The 17,745-nt window shown below is 37.6% G+C and overlaps 2 protein-coding genes across 3 annotated transcripts; one reads left to right on the top strand and one right to left on the bottom strand.

Moving 5' to 3' along the window:
* Positions 1-2,465: 2,465 nt before the first annotated feature.
* slc25a29 (solute carrier family 25 member 29) lies at positions 2,466-11,611 on the top strand. 2 transcript variants are annotated; one of them, XM_047801512.1, is made up of 4 exons: positions 2,466-2,831; positions 7,963-8,006; positions 8,544-8,627; positions 8,978-11,611. In XM_047801512.1, exons 1-4 carry the CDS (start codon positions 2,801-2,803, stop codon positions 9,743-9,745), a joined length of 927 nt encoding a protein of 308 aa, XP_047657468.1. In that variant the 5' UTR covers positions 2,466-2,800; the 3' UTR covers positions 9,746-11,611. The 2 variants fall into 2 exon arrangements, with proteins under 2 accessions (XP_047657468.1, XP_027021951.1); XM_027166150.2 differs by having other exon boundaries at positions 2,471-2,570.
* Positions 11,612-17,745, bottom strand: myh6 (myosin, heavy chain 6, cardiac muscle, alpha). Its single transcript, XM_047801508.1, has one exon. It carries the CDS (start codon positions 17,743-17,745, stop codon positions 11,941-11,943), a length of 5,805 nt encoding a protein of 1,934 aa, XP_047657464.1. The 3' UTR covers positions 11,612-11,940.

Genomic DNA, 17,745 nt, shown 5'->3' with positions numbered 1-17,745 from the left:
ACAGATGACATGAATGGTCATATGCCTGCCACAGGGGGGAGGCACAACCTAAATGATTATACTGGATTTTCATTCCAACTGAAATCTTTAGCATTATATTTTTACATCCCAAATTCTAAATATAAAATATAATGAGTACAGATCAAATAATAATAAAAAAGACATACAGATGTTTTTATACATGTAATGTAGACTAATAATAAATGATCAATAAACATGTGGATTTGTATTTTGGAACAAGAGGACTTATATATCTAGGGTTATAGACAGCAAGGGATTTAGCTGGTCAGACAGCCAGGGCCCATTCATCCCCCCCATCTGGGCTCCAATATAGAATTATTATAACAGTCTTTGGCTAAGCTGTATTTGTAGCTACAAGTAGGAAGGTTGTGGGATTTCTTGCTAGCCATCACATAGGAGGGGGCTTTGACTTTGACCTTTGCTTTTGTATGCATCAGGGTTTTAAATCCAATGGAGGAAGTTACAGGAAGTCAGTACAGCGAATACGGAAAATTTAAACCAATTTGTAACCTGCATTCTTCAGTTTTCAGGCTTTAATAGCAGGTGTTATAGAGGAACTTCAGTATGTTAGAAGCTTTCAGAGGGAAGATGAATTGCAATACCAGTAATAAGATAACAAAAAAGTTAGATGGGAGTTTCTGGGAAATCTATTCACTGAGTCAATCAAGGTAAATATTCTACTGTCAACCAGCTGACATACTACTGTCAGCAACTTGGGCACACAGCTTACAAAATGCTTAAAAGAGACCATTGATAAGTAGCAACATTTTGTTTGATAAAACTATAGAGTACCCTTCTGAGTTGAAGGTGAAACAGCATTTTGCTGGAAATCAAACACTTTACTACCAGGTGACTACTAATATCGTGAGCACATAATTATGGTCATGATTTTGTGTACAGGAAGTGAAAATGATATGAAAGTGAATGGGGACACATGCTAGAAACGTATGTGCATCCGTCTGCGAAAAATCTCAGCTGTGTAAAATGTTTGACTTGGCCAATGATCCCAGAGTGCTGCTACTGTGTTATCTCCAGTGCAGAAAATTTCTGCATGACTCAGATACAGCAGGAATTTTAATCCTACTACAGTAAATCTTTCCTCCCATCTTGTACCAGCTTGAGCAACATTCAAGGAGAGTAAATATTGCAACGTATACGTAATGTGACTAAAGTATTATTCAGAAATAGCTGATATTCACAAATTATATACGCTGCAATAATTTCAATATTCCCCACTTCTTTTAATTAGTGAAGGCATCACAGATTTGGCCTTGAGGCTAGACTAGATGATAACTTTTTTATGGTAATAATTTAACTAAAAGATTTTTTTTAACTTATGTTAAAAGGTTAGATTTTATATCCTTTCTGTAACTTGTCTGAGTATCCTGGTATCTATGTTGAGGTCTTGTTGAATACTGAAGTACACATACGCATTCAGCCAACAAACAAACTTTAAGCAATCAAATGAAAGTTCAATTCAATTCAATATATTTGTATAGCGCTTTTAACAATTCCCATTGTCTCAAAGCAGCTTTACAGAAGTATGGAAACAGAAGAGAGAGAGATAAATAAATATATATATATAATAACAATAAGAAAATATAAGGATAAAAATATATAAATGAATATATACAATTAAAGTTTCAAATTAATTAAAAAAATTTTTAATTTGTGTGACGTATACATGAACGCTATGGGCATAGCATAGGGAAGGCTAATGAACACTGCTTTGATGCTACCATTGTTGTTTCTTATTGTAGAGGACTTGCATTTCTCTTGAACCTGCATCTAGAAAGGGCCTCAATAAAAGGAAGAAACTTCTTGTTTGTCATGTGACTTATTGGCTTTCAGTAACAGGGTTGCACATTCTGGGTAGCTTTTGTCATAAATCATTATTATTACTGATAATAAATTCATCATGGAAATAAATGTTTTTACTCATATATACCAATTTGACAATGAAATGAAAAAAATTAAAAAACTTTAACACTTAATATGGGTGTTTTAAAAATATAAAAAAATGTTTTGTTTACAATGTAATTTACATTTTCGAGACAAATTATATATATATATGTATATAAAACCATTATATTATAAATAACTATTTCCCCAACACGGCATGGTTCTATAGTCCTGTCTATTTAACTGCATATGTATTGTTTATTTTGCCCTTTCTTGTATATTTGCACTTGCACCTTATTACTATGTTGTTATGCGTTACCATATTATTAAGAAACGACATTTCAACCTCACTTTACTTCATAGCCATGCATATATATATATATATACATATAGTTGGATCGATTTGAGACGCACCCAAAGAGACTGACGCAACCCAGGAAAGTCGGAGCACGAGCTGAAGAGGGGGCGGTGTCCAGACGGATTGTTTATTTTCTGGACGTCGCTATTGGCTGGATCTGGTTTATCGTGTGTGACGTAATCACACACCTCCTGCTCTGACAGTTAGAAAGCCAACCGGCAGCAGGGAGGCTGAGGGTCGGATTTTTCCACTACAACACAGGAGTCGGTCAACCATACAAGTGTTTGAGGTGTTTTATCTTCGTCATTGTTCATCGAATTGTGTAAATTCTAAATTTTAAATCTTCATCCAGTTTTAAAGTTGAATGTCTGAGAGTGGAAGCTACATAGCTAGAAGGACACTTAGCGAGCTAACAGGCTAATATATTTCCGCTCGGATTGTGAATTACATTTTTATTTTGAATATTTAACATCGAAGACGTTCGTGCTGCCAACCCGAAGTGAAGACTTGTGAGGAACAATGATGGATTTTGCTGCCGGTTGCCTTGGAGGTAGGTGGTGAATTAGCGCGCGCCATAAACGACTTCCTTGTATCGTCCTGTCACAAATTAGCGCGTGCCTACTAGTGAGCACGCGAGCTCGTTTGAGAGGCTAGTTAACAGGTTAGCTAAAGTTAATCTCGTTAGAGACGTGAATAGTTATATCAGGGGGGTTTGTTTATCTGTTTCCTTTTAACTTGCATATTTATTATTTTATTAATAATAATAACACTAATAATAATGATGATGATGATGATGATGATGATAACAATAATAACACTAATAATAACAATAAAATAATAATAATAATATTGTTCTTATTATTATTTTAACAACAATATAATAATATAATAAGAATATAATAATTCTTTATTAATAATTATCTAACAAAAATTCTTCTTCTCCTTATTATTATTGTTATTATTATTAATAAAGCTTTTCGTGGGCCAAAAACCTGGACTGTTTGAGCTGCTATAATTATTGCCCAAGTAATTACAGGAAAACAGAACTATAACTAGGCAAAGGGATTCATTAGTAATTTGTAGTTTCTCTAATGATGTGTATGATTTTACAGTACAATGACAATGAAATTTTCTGATTGTAGTAGAAAATGTCCAGATGAACAAATTGGAAGCAGGAAGCGGCGCCAAGATGCTGTGAGCTAAATCTGGTGAAGATTAGACAAAAATTTAAAGAGGAGTAGCATTAATGGCAGATAGATGTAGGCATTTGTAGGACGTTATTGTAACTTTTACCCAGTAGGTCAGTGTGCAAAGTTGTTGCTGAGATACAAATTCACTTCCTGTGAATTTTGTGAATTCACTTTCTGTGATGGTTTTGATATCGGATTTGTTGGGCAAACTGTTTGTATTCAAAATCCTTTTCATAACTTTGGTCCAGGTTAGTCTGAAGATGATGGATGTCATATTTAATGTTGACTGGCTATAATTTGTAGGAGTAGTGAAAATTTATTTGTGACAAAATCATGGTCAACAGGAAGTACTCTTGAGTAACAAATGTTGGTGTCATTTTAGTTCATCTACAGTTCATAAAAGTCAAGAGGAGTAACAAATATGGCCATTTTTTTGCATTTTTGCCCAATAATGGTGCAGAAGAGGCATACTATAATATTTATCACCATCTAGATCATCTACTACCATCAGAGCATTCTGAAGATTTTTGGCATTTTTGCCCCGTTCATGGTCCAGATACTATATTTATCACTGTACAAATTCATTGATGAGAAACAGATATTCACGTCTCGTTTGGTGGCTTTGCTGTCAGATTTGTTGACACATTAATGGCAAACTGTTTGGAGTCTTCAGGATTCTTTTGTAACTTTTGCGAGGCTTACTCTGAAAATACTGTGATAAATTTGTACAAAATTTGTAGGAGGAGTAATGAAAAAGATGGTGGACACTATAATTAAGCTTAAATTGACATGATAGTGGTGTTAAACATGCGTTGAACTTTCTTAGATCCAAAGAATCCAGAGATGTCTGTCTTTTAAAATTTTGATCACATGATTCAAAATTATGACCATAAACATACTTCCAAATTAGTCCCCAATTTGACCCAGATAGTGGTGCTAGATTGTTGGCAGCATTTGCCTGAGATTTGGTCAGAATGCTTCTTAGATCTTCTTATTCACTGTGCCAACTTTTACCAGACGGTTTTATGGGCTGACAGACACTCAAATAATAATAAGAAGAGGTAGATTAACAATAGGGTGCTTATGAGACTTATGTTACCAAAGAACACTGTATGAGAGCAATGTTCCTTAGGTTCAAAGCATGTATTACAGATACTGAAACCACATGCTGCTGATGAGTGTTTTCTTCCCGCTTTTAAATCTTTAATTGAATCATTTTTTTTGTGTTTGTTGATTGGTCTAGAAACTGGATAGGAGGTAGATTTTGCAGAGCATAAACAATTCTAGCAGTTTGTATGTATATGTATAATACACATTCCCACAAGGCCTCTTTCCAGGGGTTTGAGAACTTGCACTCACTATCACACTTTAAAGTGCTGTTAGGTTATAATTACTTCTGGAGTATTCTGGAGAATTCAGATTTGGCATACCGTTAAAGGCATATTTCATCTTCTAAAAAAAAAAAAAAAAATCTGTCAACAGTGTTTCGTTTCTTAATAGGTTTTTCTTTTAAAAAAAAAGACATTTTTAGCTGTTTATTTTGGTGCCATTCATAATAAATTGAATTAAATATATAATTATTTAATTATAACTCATTGGCAGATTATATTTTGTACCTAACCGAATCAAGACTTTTCTTATCAGAAAGTGTATTTTTTTTAGGCGGAAAGATTGTGGGAAACATTACAAATGGGAGGTGTTTTAGTAGAGGATGTGGCTTCCAGTGAATCAGTAAACATCAGAAGGTTAAAAACACCTGAGAAACAGTTAATCATTCAAAATTTATATGTCGATTAGCTCATCTTTTTCCATCTCACACCAGACCCGTGCGCTACGATTGTGGACACACCCCACAGTCGAATACCTCTGGCTTAGTGCAAATTAATGCAAAGTTACTCTGACTTTATCCTGTAATGTGAACACCTTTATCCTGTGATGAAACTTTTCTACTCAGACATTTCTCACCTCAAGTAAAGAGCTGTGGGAGATTTTGGAACAATGTGTTAGGTAGAAAAATGCTGTTTATGTCTCCAGTAAACTTCCGGTCATGGTTCACTGAAATTCTTCTTGTAGTGGCACAACATATCACTAAAACAGTTAATGGTGCTTCATTCCTGGAAGGATAAACTTCGGTGGCCGAGAAGTGCAAAACACATTAACAAATCCGAAAACACATTAACAAATCCGAAAACATCCAAAATTTGTGCAAAAAGGTCTCATTTGTTAATGTTTTTTCGGATTTGTTAATTTGTTTTCGGATTTGTTAATGTGTTTTGCACTTCTCGGCCACCGTAATAAGCATATACTGTAGAATAATGAAATTACTTGAGTTACATAATTAGAAATATTGAAATAGACCTTTCTGCACAAATTTTATGCAAATCCAATGTGGAAAACACCCCAAGCCTACACACATTTTTGCTGTTCCCATGGTAATTTCCAAAAAAAAACAAAACCCCAAAAATTAAATAATTATATTATAACAGGTAGTGTAGGCTATTCCTATAGTGGCATATTACTGTACTAGCTTGGGATAAGCAGAAAATAAATTGTTTTGGTACTAGAGCATGTGGGACTAGGACTGTGGAGCCCCTAGGAAGAAAAGATAAGCTCCCATGCTGTTTTATAGTGGCAAGAACAGGAATGGGCAGAAGGCTCTGCTGCTGAAATGCTGAAACACCCAGAAATGGGAAGCATGAGTACCTTAACAGTGGTGGAAGAATTCAGAGGTTAGTTCAGCTGCCTCACATACAAGATAGACCCTGATATACTGTCAGTGGCTGCTTATTTAAACTCTGGTGTAGAATGCTGATAGTCTTACCATCGGAGCATTCTGAAAATTTTTGCATTTTTGCCCGTTCATGGTCCAGATACATATATTTATACAAATTCTTGTACAAATTCTTTGATGAGATGCAGCCTCACATCTCGTTTGCTGGCTTTTAAACATGCGTTGTACTTTCTTAGATCCAAGGAATTCAGAGATGGCTGGCTTTTAAAATTTTGATCACATGATAGAGTGCGAATCAAAGTGGCAACAAATGCATGTAGGCTGATATTAAAGCTGCCTTAATGAATGACTGCAGGATATACGTATCACCCATATTCCATCTACATACAAAATGTACTTATAAGTATAAATCAGCCTATATCTGACTCAAACTCTTTATCTGACTCAAACTCCAGCCTTGTAAAAATACTTTATTTCAAAATGAACAACATCCACTAACAATAAGTAAAATAAATAAATTAAACCAACTAAAAAATAAGACAATAATAAGGAAAGAAAGAAAGAAAGAAAGGGAAGATTATTAAGATCTTAAAGTACCTCTTTTGTTTTTTTATAATACTTTCTCAGCCACAGTAAGAAATGGACCATGTGTTCTCATAAATTGAACATAACATCCTGAAACTAAATATAACACTTTCAGATTTGCAATTCTCTACCAAAGTTCTATAGATTCATCATAGGAAGAAAGTGTGTCTGACTTCCAGTGACTCTACATCCACACACCATAGCAAGATGGCACTATAGTATTTTCATAGTATAACATAGCATACGAACATTCTCCAAATAATATGCGTCATACATAAAGCAGGTAGATTGGCAGACTGAATGTCTTGTTGAAAAATGTAATTATTTTTTCCACAATCTCTTCACCTTGACATTCAACATATATATATATATATGTATATATATATATATATATATATATATATATATATATATATATATATATATATATGTATGTATGTATGTATATGTATAGTTCCTGTATCCTGATTCTAACCTTAAGTCTACTTGGAGTTCAGTAGCATCAATTAAGAATCTTAGAATTAATCAATTGGGATTGAATTTTCCAAACAGTGGGGTGCCATTTTACCTCCCTTAAAACCTTTTTCCATGCCATCCTAAGTTAAATGAGCTTTTCATAAAGGTCTTGCTTCTGGCTTAGTCCAGTTGGTCATGAAATCTGGGCTAAATACAGTAACACTTCAATCCATTCTGTCTAGCAGTGGTGGACTCAGCTATTGCTTCAGCTAGCAGTTCAGAAACAAATACAGTGTTTTTGCTATTCTTGCTCACCTCAGGCACATCCAGACGCTCCAACAGCTGACTGTTTTGAGCTTTAAGAGAGCTGATTGTAGATCCGGCTGCAACAAGACACAACAGGCAGCTCTGAAAAAAATGTAGTGTTGCATAAAGCATGCACTGAGGTTTGAATTGGTTTTAATGAGATTATTCTACAATTGGTTGTGAATAGAATGCTTGAAGATGTATTTCTACACTGGTGTGTAATATATATATAATTGCTTTCATTGCAGCTTTGTGACAGCGCTTGGGTTTGTTTTGGGTCCATGGGCTGGAGGGGATGAGAGAATGTCAGATATAATATACAGTATAGTATAGTGAGAATATTTTTTTTAACTTGCAGTGAAACTTTGCATATTTCTGTAGATGGGTTTAATTATACCATTTCTGCTCTTCAGGTGCTGCTGGAGTTCTAGTTGGACATCCTTTTGACACTGTAAAAGTAAGTACATAAATCAAGTTTTTTTTTGTTTGTTTGTTTGTTTATTTACTTTTGTGAATCTTAATTTGCTTTTTAGCCTGTAATGAACAAACACTGGCAAATATGAGAATGTTTAGACCTCATAAACTGGACAAATAAACCATTTCTTGTCTAAACAGAACTACATATTGTTTGTGTGTTCATTTCATTTGTGATGCTTGTAAATGAATTTTTTTTTAAATTGCTATAATTAGCCATACATTTTTCTTTAGGATGTAGTTCATAGTTAATTTCTCTAAAAGAAAATGAAGCATAGAATTTTGAAACCAATGTAAAGACAAATTAAAAAATTGTATTATTACATCTAGTCTTATTACAAAACATGTATTAAGGTGTTACTATATAATTGTAACTATAAAGAAAAAATTTAGTGCACCAGTTGCCCACCATGCCTCTGCCCATTTCCATAGTTCCACATTTGTTGGGGAACACACCTTATCTTTTTAAGAGTCATGTATGCATCCTGACTTCTGTTGAACCATGCTTTGTCTTTCACAGGTCAGGCTTCAAGTTCAGGATATGCACAAGCCATTGTACAGGGGAACATTTCACTGTTTCCAGTCCATCATACGGCAAGAATCAGTCAGTACCTGTTTCTTTGTTTTCATTTGCTTAGATTTAGTATTGGTTTTAATGGTATTAATTAAAATCAGTGAAAGAAATTGGATTGTAAACACATGGGTCAGTAGTAAATGATTAGGCAGCTCAAGCCCCAGCCAGTTTCACGTCTACAACGATGTCTGTCATCATTTCACATTGATGCATTTGATGTTGATGCATCCGGATTAACCAATTTGCTGGAGGAAAATGTATAAATAGATGTTGTTTTAAAATAATGTTTTAGTTACATTAAATCTAAATCTTTAACCTAGGTAGCCATAACCATGAAAAGGATGATGTTATGTACTAATTGTTACTATTGTTCCCTACAGTTATTTGGTCTGTACAAAGGCATCGGTTCTCCTATGATGGGCCTGACATTCATCAATGCCATTGTCTTTGGTGTGCAAGGCAACACAATGCGTCTTCTGCAAAAAGACACTCCCACAAACCAATTCCTAGCAGGGGCAGCTGCTGGAGCCATCCAGTGTGTTATTTGTTGCCCAATGGAACTGGCCAAGACACGCCTGCAGTTGCAAGGTACTGGTGAAAAGAAGACGTCCACTCGCAAGGTGTACAAAAACTCGTTGGACTGCCTGGCCCGGATATACCAGCGTGAGGGTGTGCGGGGCGTCAACAGGGGCATGGTGACCACCCTCATTCGTGAGACGCCTGCCTTTGGAGTGTACTTCCTAGTTTACGATGTGTTAACACGTTCACTAGGTTGTGAGCCACATGACTCGTACATGATACCTAAACTGATGTTTGCTGGTGGTATGTCAGGTATTGCCTCGTGGCTTTCGACATATCCTGTGGATGTGATTAAGTCTCGGCTACAAGCAGATGGTGTTGGAGGAAAGTTCCAATACAGTGGCATCATGGATTGCACACGCAAGAGCTTAGAGAAAGAGGGCTGGCGTGTGTTTACTAGAGGCCTCACATCCACTCTGCTCCGAGCTTTTCCTGTCAATGCAGCTACTTTCGCTACTGTAACACTCTTTCTCATGTATGTACGGGGAGAGGAAGCTCCCAAAGATTGCGAAGCTGACCCACAGCACCATGCTGCATTAGAGCAGCAAGCACAGCCTACCAGCATGTAAAGGCCTTAGTTTTCAGTGTGTAAGCCAGGGCTAAGTTGCGTCTGCCCTCTGTTGGTGACGTACCCACCAACCAGTCTGGAAATCTGGAGAAATATTTCATATATAACAAAGGGATTTTGATTGTGTGTTCCTACAGAAATATTTTTTCTTACTTCTATGTGCACCAGATGGTAGGACTAATATTACTGTCTAGAACCACTGTTGCATGACTACTGCTGCTAATGCTGGTACTGTACACAGCAGCAAAAAGGCAGCAACTGCTGCAGTGAAAGAAATTCACATCCTGTTATGCCACCATTCATTAACTGTTAAATTGTAATGAATTAAAAATGTAAAAACTACTTCTTGAGGTCAAGTAGTTTATAAACAAATGTGAAATACAGATGAAAAAGTGCACTTTAGGTTTTTTTTTCACTGTAGAACATGGGCGTGTAAAAAAAGCAATGTCTGTCATTTCCATAATTTAAATTGCTAATACACAGCTTCCCAAACTTTAAAGGCATGAAGCTCCCCCCCCAGAAATCAGAAAAAGCTGCATGGCTCATCTATTTTTTATATAGATTGATAAAATCTAGATAAATATGTATAATAAATTAGATTGTCTCTTTGCACAAAATGGCTTCATTTGTTTACAGTAGCGAAGGTTCCATTGGCGTTATGTGCACTACCAAACTACACAAGAACACAAGATGATTCGCTTCATTCTCTCTGAATCCTATATTGTTTTGGACATGAAATATTGTTACTGCTTTTCTCTGCTAGATTGAGTCCATCCAATGCCTACCAAGTAGGCCAGTTTGCAAAGCCAATCAAAATCACAGAGATGAATCAGAGAGGAATGAACGCTCTGCCTCATGAGAGCCATCAGATGTCCCATCTTTTCACACAAAAGGGAAAAAAAATGTTCTTCTAATAGGATGCTGGGCATAGTAACTTGCATAGTTTCAGCGGTTCATTAAAAAGAACTCATCTCTGTACTTGCGACTTTTTTTGTGAGTCTCTAGCGCTCTCGGGTCCATTTTGGAATAGGCTGATAAATATCTACAGAGTGACAGACACTGAAATCGTAACAATACAGTTAGAAATAAGCATGGTTTCTGACCTTACAATAATAAAAAAAAACTTCTGCAATGCCTCTGTGGCTCACCAGGGGGACAGGGCCCACACTTTGGGTAGCACAGTGCTAAGAAATTTAGTCATTTTCCCAAGGCAGCATTCTATGTACTGTAGAATTCTTGATAATTCATGAGCACTGATACTCATGAGAATTGGAAAATATTGTTAGATTAGTTAAAATTTGAATCTACCTGGGCTGGTTTCCTAGAATTTAGGTATCATGTACTGAAGTGATTGTAGAAAAGTAGAAACTCATTATCAACATAATTCTGTTATTTCCTGCATGTTAAAGAGAAGGATTTTTAAAGAATGTGTAAAATTAAGAATCCATGTCTTTAGTTCCATGCAATAAATTGACTGTCTTCACCATTTAAAAAGAATGCTGTTGTTTTTATTTTTCTTGGTAAAATGGTAACAGCATGATTTTTCCCAATCAGTACAAAATTATGATGCTTTGTTACAAGCAAAATTTGCCTCAAAACTACTGTACAAGATTCTTTTATTTCTCTACATTGTATGTACATTACAAAGTCTATCCGATGCGGTTGGAACAGTGTGTAACATTTTCTACTGATTATGTTTGTATTTAAACTCAATTATAGCAGTTAGTGGAACCTGCATTAAGCTGGGTTATCATGTTAGCATGCTGAGTGTTACTGAGCGGAAGAGAACCTGACCCCGGTAGTGTAGGTAGGTTATGTTTTATGTTGCATCATCACGAAACTAGAAATAAATCAAGTGACACTGAAATGGGACAATGTAATGTTTATTTCTATTTTTACAAAACTATTAAAGTATATTGGATATGGGAAGATTTGAAAATGTATTTTTTTATTTCTATAATGAAAAATGTAATTAATATTGATAATTCATTGGCTATAATAAAAAATGGTGTTTAATTACAAAATGCATGCAATTTCTGAAAAGCAACAATTTTGAACAAATACTAAATTGTGAAATAGAATATATTGTTATTAAACATAACGATCAAAATATTTAAAATGTAATTCATTATTTCAGATGACTGAGTTTAAACTAAACTAGGAAATCTAAACTAGCAAAACAACACAGTGTTACTCCTACTCATCTTGGGATTTTTTACCAGCTACACCATCCCTAGTTTTTGCACGCAGCTTGTTCACTTGGGATTCGGCAATATCCGCACGCTCCTCTGCCTCTTCAAGCTCATGCTGTAGTTTTCTTAACTTGGCCAAGTTGGAATTTGCTTGCTCTTCTGCTTCCTCAGCTGAGCGCTTGTAGGACTTCACTTTAAGCTGTAGCTTGTCAACCAAATCCTGGAGTCTTGCCATATTCTTCCGATCTTCTTCAGTCTGATAGGTGAGTTCCTTGATGCGACGCTCATACTTGCGAATTCCCTTTACAGATTCTGTACCTCGCTTTTGTTCTGCATCCAATTCATTCTCAAGTTCACGGATGCGAGCTTCCAGTTTCTGAAGCTGTTTCTTTCCACCCTTCATAGCAATTTGTTCAGCTTCATCTAGGCGGTGCTGCAAGTCTTTGATCGTTTGCTCCATGTTTTTTTTCATTCTCTCAAGATGAGCACTGGTGTCTTGCTCTTTCTTCAGCTCCTCTGCCATCATAGCCGCATCAGTTATTGCTTTTTTTGCTTTCTCTTCAGCATTGCGGTTCTCTTGTACCAACTCTTCCAGCTCTCCTTGTAGCTGTAGCAAATCAGCCTCATGCTTTTTCTTTTGATTGATCAGACTAGTGTTTTGAGAATGCAGTAGCTGCATCCTCTCTGTTGCATCTATAAGTTCTTGCTCAGCCAGCTTACGCCCCCTCTCAGTTTGTTCCAACATTGCTCTTAGCTCCTCAAGTTCTGCCTGGATAAGGTTATTTCTCCTTTCTAACAGGGTAGTGTTTTCTTTGAGCTCTTCACTATTATGAACAGAATCATCTAGTTGAAGCTGAGTGTCCTTCAAATATGACTGGATTATCTTCAGTTGTTTCTGTGCATCAGCTGCCTGCCTGTTGGCTTGACTTAGCTGAATTTCCATCTCATTTAAGTCTCCCTCCATCTTTTTCTTAACTCTTAGTGCTTCGTTACGGCTTCTTGTTTCTGACTCAAGAGAACTCTGCAATGTTTCAACCATTCGTTGGTAGTTCCTCTTTGCCTGCTCCATCTCCTCATCTTTCTCTGCCATCTTTCTTTCAATGTCTGCCTTCACCTGATTAAACTCAAGTTGGGCACGTAGGGTCTTGCTTTCCTCGTGTTCTACAGCGGCCTCGGCTTCCTCCAGGGCAGACTGCAGCTCTGCTTTCTCTTGTTCTAATTGTTTTCTAAGTTTCTCCAGCTCATGAACACTTTTACCTCCTTCACCAAGCTGATCTGTCAGGTCTGATATTTCTTCTTGCAGAATCTTGTTCTCCCTTTTGGTAGTCTCAAGTTGATCAAGAGATTCTTCATAAGCATTTTTAAGTTTGAAGAGTTCAGTACTCAGGTTTCGTGCTTCCTTCTGTGATGCCTCCAACTCACACTGTGATTCTTCATACTTCTGCTTCCACTCCGCTATGACCTTATCAAAGGCACGTTGTTTCTTGTCCAGAGCAGCGGATGCAGCATTTGAGCGTTCCAGATCAAGCATAAGATCTTCAATCTCATTTTGCAGACGATGTTTAGTTTTTTCAAGAGAGGAACACTTTGCATTAACTGCTTCTACTGCCTCCTCTGCCTCTTGTAGCCTTTGGACAAGTTTTTTCTTAGCCTCTTCTAGTTCCTCTGTTCTCTGAATGCCATCTGTCTCATACTTAGCCCTCCATGTTGCAACTTCAGAGTTTGCCTTGGACAGTGCCCTCTGAAGCTCAGCTTTTGCCTCCTGCTCCTCCTCAATCTGCTCCCTCAGCAAATCACAGTCATGTCGAGATGACTGCACTGCATGAGCGAGTGCATTCTTTGCTTTGACTTCTTCTTCAAATTGCCTTCTCAGGTCCTCTAATTGTTGGGTGTAGGAACTTTTTCCTCTTGTGAGTTGAGAGATAAGGCATTCTTTTTCCTCCAGCTGCCGCCCAAATTCCCCATTTTCCGTTAGCAGTTTAGCTCTTTGAGTGGAGAAATCATTTAGTGCCTTCTGAGCCTCTTCAGACTTGGACCTATGTTCATTCATCTGATCCTCTAAGGAACGGCACATCTTTTCAAGATTCACCTTTGCTTTCACAATACTTTCCATATTGGAGGCCAAGTCATCCATTTCCAACTTCAGCTCTGTCTTTTCTTTCTCTAACTTTTGCTTGACTCGTTGGAGATTGTCAATTTGTTCACCAAGCTCAGCAACACTATCTGCATGTTTTTTTCTCAGGGCGGCAGAAGTGGCTTCATGCTGCAGTGTAGATTCTTCAAGATCCCTTCGTAACTTCTGAAACTCAGCTTCCCTTTTCTTGTTGAGCTCCACCTGGGCAGATGTGGCTCCACCTGCCTCCTCGAGTCGTTCACTGATGTCTTCTAATTCACGAGAGAGATCACTTCGCTGTTTTTCGACCTTAGCTCGGGCTGCACGTTCAGCATCTAACTCTTCCTCCAGTTCCTCTATACGAGCTTGGTTCTCTTTTAATTTTTTTTGTAGTTGCACTACAGCAACTTGCTCATCCTCAATCCTTCCATTCAATTGATTGATTTCAAAATCTTTCTTCTTCAGTTTCTCTTCTCCCTGCTGCTTATCATTCTCTAAATCCATTACATTCTCTTGAATCAATTTGAGATCTCCTTCCAATTTTCTCTTGGCACGTTCAAGATCCATCCTAACCTTTTTTTCTTGTTCTAGGGTCCCTTCAAGGTCATCCACCTGCTGTTCAAGCTTAGCTTTAGTTTTTGCCAGTGTGTTTGCTTTATCTTCTTCACTTTGCAGATCATCAAGTATCTGCTGCTGAGCCTCCTGTAGAGCCTTTTTCTCTTTTGTGAGCTTCATTATAATCTCATCTTGGGAGGACATTTCCTCAGTGAGGTTCTTCACTTTATTCTCAATAGCATGTTTTTCTTTCTCAACCTTGGCTAAAGTTAGCTCAAGGTCATCAATGTCTTTCTTTAGCTCAGAACATTCATCTTCAAGCTTACGTTTTTTAGCTGTGAGTTCAGCATTTATCTCTTCTTCATCTTCAATCCGCTCAGTCATCTCTTTAACTTTAGCTTCCAGTTGGATTTTGCTCTTTATCAACTGTTCACAACGCTCTTCTGCATCTGTCAGTGTATCCTGCTCAGATTGCACCTGGAGAAGTAAATCATTCTTTTCTTGAAGTAGCGTGACCATTTTCTCTTCCAACTCTTTTCTTCGGTTTTCAGATTTATCAAAAGCCTCTTTTATTTTGTTGAATTCATCTTTCATATTTGCCATCTCCTTCTCAGCCTCGGCACTCTTGAGAAGAGGCTTTATTTTAAAGAACAATTTCATCCAAGGCCAGTTTTTCACACTTAGGAAGGAGCGAAGGTTCCACTGAATAACCATTAGTGCATCCCTGCGTTCTACTAATTTTTGATATTCAGCTCTCATTAGCAAAGCTCGAGCATTAGCTTGTATCCTGGTGATGATACGGGCAAGTTGCCCATCTCTCATTTCTTCCAGTAAACCCAGCAGACCAGCTTTGAAGAAAACTTTTGTGTGACCAAACTTGTACTGTGTATGGTCAATGTCAAGTGATCCCAGTAGCTTTTCAGCACTCTTTCTGTTTTCAATAAACTGGCCTTCTGGGATAGCAGATGCATTCAAAATTCTGTACCTCTGTTTGAAGTCACCATAGAGTACCCTGTTGGGAAAACCTTTCCTGCAAATTCTGATACCTTCCAGTACACCATTACAGCGAAGCTGGTGCATAACAAGGCAGTTGTCCATAACTCCAGGTGTCTTGTTCTCATTGGGAATCAAACAACGAACAAAATGTGGATGAGTAGTTTTGAGATTTGTCATCAGTTTGTTAAGGTTTTCTCTGTGGAGGGCTGATACAGTCTGAAAAGATGACCCCTTCTTTTTACCTCCTTTTCCACCTGATTCAGCTGCTGCTGCATAGCTGGAAAAAAGATTGCTTAGAAGCTTGACAGATGATTTTTGATACAGTCCAACCACTGTTTCATTTAGTGGATCTTTGTTTTTAACAAGCCAGCCGCCAATATTGTAATCGACAGTGCCAGCATAGTGAACCAATGCAAAGTGTGCTTCTGGCTTGCCTTTGATAGCTCTGGGCTTTTGGAACATGCTTGATTTGCCCAGGTGGTTATCATAAAGCTTTGCCTTGAAAGTCTGGTCGCTTGCCTTTGGAAACATGCACTCTTCCTCAAGTATAGACATAATTCCGAGAGGCTTTTCAATCAGATCAATACAGGCTTGCAAGTCCATCCCAAAGTCAATGAATTCCCAGTCTATTCCTTCTTTTTTGTACTCCTCTTGTTCCAAGACAAACATGTGGTGATTAAAAAACTGTTGCAGTTTTTCATTTGTGAAATTAATGCAGAGCTGCTCGAATGTGTTAAAATCGAATATTTCAAATCCAGCTATATCCAACACACCAATGAAATGTTGTCGATGTTGCTTTGTGTCTAAGGAATGGTTGATTCTTACAACCATCCAGTTGAACATCTTTTCATACACTGACTTTGCCAGAGCACCAATTGAGTAGTATACTTGGTCAACACCTTGGCCTTTTGTGACATATTCATTGCCTACCTTAACCCTTGGATGACAGAGTCCTTTAAGGAGATCAGCAGAGTTCAGTCCCATTAAATAGGCTGACTTGTCAGCAGCTTCTGTACCATCTGGTTCTGCCTGTTCTTCTCGTTGTTTCTGCTTGAATTTCATGTTGCCATAATGCATGATGGCCCCTGTTAGTTTGTAGACTCCCATCTTCTCATCTGGGGTGAAGCCAAGCACATCAAACGCATTGTCAGTGGCCATTAACTCCTCACTATCATTGATGGATGCAACACTTACTTCTCCTTGGGAGATGTAAGAGTAATCATATGGGTTATTTGTAATCAGCAGCATATCCAGCAGCTCAGGCTTTGCATTGGTCAATATCTGGTAAAAGATGTGATAGTTCCTTTCTGCCTTTAGCTGAAAGGTCACTCTTGATTTTTCCAGCAGGTATGTTTCAATGTCAGCTGAAGAAAGTTTACCACTTGTTCCAAAATGAATGCGAATGAACTTTCCAAAACGAGATGAGTTGTCATTTCTCAGTGTTTTGGCATTGCCAAAAGACTCTAGTGCAGGGTTGGCCTGAATGATTTGATCTTCAAGTGTCCCTTTGTTAGAGTCCTTCTTACCCCCACTTGCTCCACCAGCAGCTGCAATACTTGCAAAATACTGGATTACTCTCTTCGTGTTAACAGTCTTACCAGCACCAGATTCTCCAGTGATGAGGATGGACTGATTTTCTCTGTCCGTTAGCATGTATTGATAAGCATTATCTGAGATGGAAAAGATATGCGGAGGAGCTTCAGATCTTTTCTTACCACGGTAGGCAGCAACTACTTCTGCATCATACACAGGCAGCCATTTATAAGGGTTGACTGTCACACAAAACAGTCCTGAATAGGTATAAATCATCCATGCTGCGTAGCGATCTTTGAGGTTAAACAGAACTGCAGGCTCATGTAGGAAAGTGAACATTGCCATATCTTCGATTTTATCGAACTTGGGTGGGTTCTGGGGATGAACATCTGTGTCTTTAACAGTTACTGTCCTTCCATCCTCTGTCTTAACAGTTGCCTTCCCGTCTTCCTTGCTGATTATTTGTCCTTTAACAAATTCCACTTTGTCATCCACTACAAAACATTCAGTTTTGATGTCAAATTGTCTAGTTTGAGCTTCAAGCCTTTCTTTGTCCGACTTCCTCAGGAAAGGAGCTGCTTTACCAAATTCTGCCATGATAGCATCACCCAT

This window comes from Tachysurus fulvidraco, chromosome 16, assembly GCF_022655615.1.
Source record: "Tachysurus fulvidraco isolate hzauxx_2018 chromosome 16, HZAU_PFXX_2.0, whole genome shotgun sequence".
NCBI lineage: Eukaryota > Metazoa > Chordata > Actinopteri > Siluriformes > Bagridae > Tachysurus > Tachysurus fulvidraco.
Note: the sequence above shows the minus strand (reverse complement) of the source record. Positions and strands in the feature narration are given on the sequence as shown.